The sequence below is a fragment of the Medicago truncatula genome, chromosome 1, assembly GCF_003473485.1.
Source record: "Medicago truncatula cultivar Jemalong A17 chromosome 1, MtrunA17r5.0-ANR, whole genome shotgun sequence".
Taxonomy (NCBI): Eukaryota; Viridiplantae; Streptophyta; class Magnoliopsida; order Fabales; family Fabaceae; genus Medicago; species Medicago truncatula.
The window spans coordinates 9,367,804-9,374,772 of record NC_053042.1 but is presented as its reverse complement, the minus strand read 5'-3'; the positions used below and the strand labels follow the sequence as shown (position 1 = coordinate 9,374,772).

At 33.0% G+C, this 6,969-nt stretch overlaps 1 protein-coding gene across 1 annotated transcript; it reads right to left on the bottom strand.

The window, feature by feature from the left end:
• Nucleotides 1–2,995: 2,995 nt before the first annotated feature.
• LOC25482316 (rust resistance kinase Lr10) lies at nucleotides 2,996–5,222 on the bottom strand. The gene is made up of 2 exons (XM_013610866.3): nucleotides 4,333–5,222; nucleotides 2,996–4,243 (listed from the first exon to the last, which is right to left on the bottom strand). The coding sequence occupies exons 1-2, from the start codon at nucleotides 4,928–4,930 to the stop codon at nucleotides 3,126–3,128; spliced, it is 1,716 nt and encodes a 571-aa protein (XP_013466320.1). The 5' UTR covers nucleotides 4,931–5,222; the 3' UTR covers nucleotides 2,996–3,125.
• Nucleotides 5,223–6,969: the final 1,747 nt, after the last annotated feature.

Below are 6,969 nucleotides of genomic sequence, written 5' to 3'. Positions count from 1 at the left end.
TTTTATTTATTTTCATTCTATTTATCTTTTTATCTATTATTTTATTTTTCTGTTTTTATTTAATTTAGTTTTTAAAAATAAAAAAAAAGTCCAAAGCCATTTCGTGGCCAGATCACTCGTGTCAATTTTCCCATTCCAAAATTATTCAATCATATTCAAACCTCCATCAAGTTCATTAACTAGTTTTGCATTTTTAAAAATCAAAGAGCCTTTAAAAATCACATGAATTCATTAGAGAAGGACATCAAGAAAAAACACAAGGAAAGCTGCCAAATTTTGCATCAACCCTAATTCCAAACCTTGTCTGATACCATCATAAACCAGTAATAAACACAAAAATCCAACATCGTCAGCAAAATCACAAAAAACCTAAACCAAGCAATCAAAAACAACAGAAACCAACATCATACCAATCCAACTACCAAGACCGTAACCAAATCAAAACCAAGACCACATAACATCAAAAATCACCATCACGAACATCACCACCAAAACCAGTCAACCAACCACACAAAGCAATAACATCAAAGTCGTACTAAAACAACATAAACCTAGAAAACCACAAGGTCAACAAATCAAACACAATCCATAACCGATCCAAAACACCAGAATCATCACAGATCCGGATCCCTAAACTAAACCAAAGGTATAAATTTTTAAAATCTTTTCAAAAAAAATTAATTAAAAAACATCAAACAAATCACTCGGCTTTTTACACCGAACTACGTGGTTTTGATCCCTCATGGGAGGCAAAAGACTTTGTCTTTCCAAATCAAAAAATAATAAAAAATATTTTCTTTTTTTCCCTCATCACAAAAATCTTTTTACAAGCAAATAATAAATAATTTTAGCCAAAAATAAATAAATGCAAGAGGTTCCTATAGAGTACTATAGACGTTTAGGTGGTAATACCTTCTCTTTACGTAACTAATCCCCGGACCTTAAATCTCTTATAATTGTGGGTTTACTCGAACTTTTCCCCTTTCCCTTGAAAAAATTAAAGCTCGATAGTGAATCCTGAATTTCTGAGTCAATGTTAATCAATAGCTTGATATCCACAATTCCCCCTTCCCTTTAGCTTTTTTGCTTTTATCACATTTCATGTTATCGTTTTGGTTCACTCATTTATCGTTTTTGATGATTTTGCAGTACATTAAGATGAAACATATGGTGTTCTGCGACACAAAATGGCCACGGTAGTAAACTGCTGCTGAAAAACATTTGGTGGTTGTTAACTGCCGATGAGGTTAAAATGGTCAATTTGTTGTGTTTTTTTAGCATTATCTTAAGTGGTAACACCAACTTTCTTCTATGAAAACCGTTTTATTCGATTCTCAGACAATGTTGGACTTGGTGTACGGAACACTATTCACAAATTTCCCATATTCAATATCGTCCTCAGATTTCCCTTTAAAAGAAATTGTATCTTATGGAGTACAACATGTAATATCACATTAATGTCTGTCCCTTTCTTATCTCTTTCTCAGAAACTTCAGTCTAGACTTGAAGACACTCACACCAATTGAGTCCACTCGTTTTGGTTCGTTGGTCATGATAGAATGATGATAACTAGAAGATAAGATTAATGGTTTTGCTACGTAACTACGTTGTGTACACACAAAAAAACATGACTAACTAATAAGAGATATTTCCAAACTCAAGGAAATTTAAAACCATGTTATAATCTTGACAATTTTTATTTAAAAATTATTATAAAAAATCTAAAACTATTTACTGTGACGACAATTAAGTTGTAGTGAAATATACTAGCAATTGTTCAAACATAACTTTTACCTACAAAGAAACGAACATTTACCTATAGACAATGGATAATTGACACCAAAATTATTGTATTTCAGACATTTATCTATTGCAAAATACTACCTCCGGTCCTATTTATAAGAGACAATTTACTTTTTAGATACATTAAATAATTTATGTATTTGGTTTAGGTTCTTGACTAGATACATACATTATTTAATGTATCTAAAAAGTTAACTGTCTCTTGTAAATAGGACCGGAGGGAGTAATATTTAGAAATGGATTTTGTCCGTAGGAAATTTTTTTTTCCTTTCTTTTATTTCTTCAAATTGTGTGGCCTTTCAAAGTTTGATGTTCTCTGTCAAGGGCCTTATTGCACTTGCACATCCCATGTTGGAGAATATGTACCGATTCTCTTATCTAAGCTGATGCAATCCTTTAATAATTGTTTAACGAGTTATAGAGTTGGAGGCCTCACATTGTTTGAAAAAAAAGAATGTTGAACATTTTATAAATAATAAAAGATGTGGAGTCCAACTAATTTATGTAACTACACATAACTCAGTCAATGTCAATGTTTCGTCGAGCTCTTCTTAGAACATCTCCAATAGAGAACTCTTAAAATGAGTTATTAAGGGAGTTTCATTCGTATACATCTAATTTTTAAATATCAATTCATGATAAGCAGTGAATTCTTCTAAATGCAACACTTCTACAAATTTATTAATTGAATCCTAACCACAACTGCACATCATTATATTTCAAACAATAATTTATATATTTCCTACCAATAATTCTTGTTATAACAGATAATTTATTTCGGACAATCACACATTGAAGGAGATAGTATGCTTGTACAAGCTGTACAAGCATTTTCTCACTTAATTTCAATTAAACATGCTTTGTAATCATTCACCAATGAAAGTAGCAATTATGCATCACATTTGGTAAAAGACAAAGAAGCTTCTATTAAAGATGCCGTTACAATCCGAGAATTTAATAATCTAAAAAGTAAGGGTTTCGTTAATAAGTATCCCAAAAACATTATTTAAAGAATCCATTATAAGAAATTTTACCTTAAAAACATAAGTCAAACAAATGTAAAAGTAATAATTACACAATTTTTTATATAAAAGTTATCACTTTTAATTGCTTAAACAATACCTAAGAGCATTTGTTTGCATTTTTCAGAGTAAATATTAAGCTCTTGCATTGAGAATGACAAACACATCAATGTCCACTAAATTTTTCATTTGACATTCAAATTTAACATATATCTCCTTAAATTTACAAATCAAAAGTAAGTAGTTTGTTTCAAAGTAATAAACCATTGACAATATTATATATCTAATAATTATTTTCATCTAATCTAACTCTTTAATCACTTCCAGCTCCAAACTCATAGGTTTTGAAACGATACTAGCAGTTGTATTGGTGGAAGTCGATGGCCCAAAAGGATTGCGTGGAACTTTTAGCTTGTCTCCCTCTCCTTGTAACATTTGCAACACAGTTTTCATGGACGGACGATGCATAGGTTGCCACTGAATGCACCATAATCCCACAATTGCCATTTTTTTTGCAATTCTGAAATCATCCTGTTCTTCATCTATAGGGATTTGTATGTCTCCTCCTTCAACTAAACTGTGGATCCAATCTGGATATAAAACTTGTGGACTTCCTTCACTTGTGGTTGTGTTCGAATTCTTCCTTCCCCCAACCATCTCCAGCAACAACATGCCATAACTATATATATCGGACTTATAAGAGACATTCCCAAAGTTTCTAGAAAAAACTTCGGGTGCCATGTATCCTAATGTTCCTTTGGCCGCGGTCATAGATATAGTACTTTGATTTTTCGAGCACATCTTAGCCAAACCGAAGTCTGTAATTTTTGGGGTTAAATTGTCATCGATCAAGACGTTATGAGGATTGATGTCAAAGTGAAGAATTCTTTGATCACAACCTTGGTGAAGATACTCTATTCCATTGGCTATGCCTAGAGCAATTTGTTGCAACTTATCCCATCCAAGGAAACTATCTTTGTTGCTAGGAGGAGAAATGAATTTCTGCAACGAACCACTTGGGAAGAAGTCATAGACTAGAGCACGATGAAATCCATCGGCACAAAAGCCAAGCAAACGGACAACATTGAGATGGTGGATTTTGCCCATTGTTCCCACTTCATTTATGAACTCCTTCCCATCTCCTTCAGCGTTATTGAGCATCTTAACAGCAACTTGAATTTGACTTGATAATTTACCTTTGTAAACAGCTCCATGAGCTCCTTCTCCGATCTTATCCTTAAATTTGTTTGTAATTCTCTTTATGTCAGCATAGGAGAATCTGGTTGGCTTTAAAGCCTTATAATCCTTCAAAAAGTTTTCGATTCTTTCATGATCTTCGCCTTTCATCTTGAAATGGCGATGAATTCGAATAATAGCACCGAGCATAAGCACTAGCAAAGTTAAACCGATTATTACACCTGTAAATTTAATATTTAAAATATCCTTAACAGTTCTCAGAAAAATATACGAAAATGGAAATGAAATGACATGAGCAAAGTTGTGTCACCTGCAGAGGATAAAATAATGAATGCAATCCTTTTCATTGCTTTGTGTTCACATTTCAAGCATCCTAAGTCAAAATTTGTTCCATACCATTTCAATGAGAGTATGTTTGATTGAATGGAAGATGCGGGAAATAAAGCAACGCGATCAAACAGTTTGATGCAGTATACAAGATCAGATTCAATGATACTATCGCTATCCGAATAAGCAACATAAATTGGACATGATGTCATATTTTGTGCTTCGTACACTTGATTGTAGCTTCTGAGTTGTACAACTGAAGAACAATTGAAGAAACTGATATTTCTAGATACAGAATATCCGGAGAGATAAGGCTTAAAAGGAAAAATTGATGAAAAGTTGTGGTCAAGTAAGAGTTGTGGTAAACAATTTCCAGGATCAGATAAATCTATTCTTGGGTCTGTATAATCAATGTCAGTGAGGATGAGTTTCACAGGGACTGGTTGAGTAGGAAGTTCAAGAATCTTTTTGTTATGTGTACATTCGAGCTTGAAGGGACATCGATTGGATGAATCACTGAGACAATTTCCAAGGTTCATTAGAAATAGCAGCATAGCAAGTTTTGTTAATATCAGTGACATGTTGAAGGGATTCTTAGAACTTTAAACTGGTATAATTTAATATATAGAGCAAGAGAGGGATAAAGTAGAAAGAAGATGATATAAAGAAACATAATTGTATCTATCTCTATGCTATTAAAAATGAAAATAATATGCTGCAAAAAAAAATATAGATTAAGAATCGGTCAAAGTCCAAGAATATGATGTGCATTGCAAGCTCCCTATTCAAGTACATGATAAATAATGCTAAGAAACACATTGATCTACAAGTACATGTTTCAACAAAATGTTTTTGATTGATTAAAATTCATAGTGAATCCTCCAAATTTACGATACCCACATAATCAATTCAAAAGAGTTTTGAAAAATATGTATTAAAAATTATGTTGCCATCATTTAATTTTAATATCAACACCTTTTTCTCTCGCTTCTCTTCTTCTCAAACCTTAACTGTCGGCCATTTCTTCTTCTTGTCTATTGAAGAAGGGTGATTTAGGGTCAATTTTGAACCAAAGTCACCCTCCGAGTTGTTTTTCCTTCTATCCTAGTTAAATAATTGATTTCCACGTATTTTAAGTTTTCTTTCGTTTGTTTTTGTGATTTCATTGTCTTGTACTCTGCTTGTTTTGATTTCCCGTCTTTGAGCTAGGTTTGTTTTTTATTTCCCATCTTAGTGCGGTGTTTATTTGATTCAGGTTGAAAGATTAACTTTGAGCAAGTGCAGATCCGATCAATGACTTTGGCATCGTCAACGATGCAGATCCGGAGATATGAGTATTTCGGAGACTTGAATATAATCATATTTATAGGCATAGGTACTTTGTCATTTTATACTATTAACATGGATGTTGTGAGTTTATTCGCAGATTCATCCTTTTTGTTTTCAGTGATTTTAAATTTATATAGTATCGATGTACTCTATCAACTTAAATGAATAAACATCATTTATTTTTTGTAAAAAGAATAAAAAATTATTCTGCCATCACTAATAACATGCATGCTCTCTCTTTATTGCATGTATGAAAATTGCAAAGAAACACAATACTTGACAAATTATCCTACAAGTCTAAATCTCAACTATACTTCCGGGTGTTCAGACCATCAGGACGTTCTCTATTGCCTAAGCCGCCCTTTCAGGTTTTCAACTTAGCGAACTTTTCTTTTTTATATTTTTTTTATTTCTTGACAAAAGTCTTCCCACAAAGTTTAGCCATGTTTTTCTTGCGGAGTTTAGCCATTCTCCAGGCGGATGTTGACGTACGCTTCTCCTACTCATGAGTCCAAAGAGTGTGTGTTTGTGTTTTTTTTACAGTTTTCAAAAGACATAAAAAGTATAATTTTTTGGAAATTTTTTTCTTTAAGTATTAACATTAAAAATAGAAGAAATTTCACTAAACAAAATAAATGAGAATTCCAAATAAATGGACACATGCTCAAAATTTATTAATTGAGTGGTGGCCTGCCTCCACAGATCTTTACAAGATTTGAAAAATGGTAAATATGTGGGAAAGGTACATTGAACACATTAACCTCTATTATCCCTAACAAATTTGAATTCTTCTGCTCAGATGCTTCAAATCGGAGGTCTTTTGACAACTAAGATGCCCCAAGTGAATCATGTCCAACCTAATGCACTTACTTTGTCATAATCCTTAATTTTTGCATAGATTTCCTTTGCAGTTTTCAACCTATCATGATAATCATTTTCTGTTAATGTCTCTAATTTTGCTTGTACCGCCCTTTTGGGTTTGCAGTCCACCGAGACGCTCATTTTTGCCTAAGCCTCCTTTTCAGGTTTTCGACCTACCGAGCTGTTCTTATATTTTTAGACAAAGTATTCCTTGACTGCATTAGTATTCACAAGACGTGCAAGTTCGTCACCATCCATAGTCGCAAGAGTCGATGCACCACCTGAAAAAGCTCTCTTGACAATATACGGTCCTTCATAATTAGGCGTCCACTTGCCCCTGGAGTCTGGTTGAAAAGATAATATATTTTTGCATAAGGTCTCCTTCACGGGATGAACTTTCTTGTTAAAAGCTTGCTTCATTCTCTTTTGA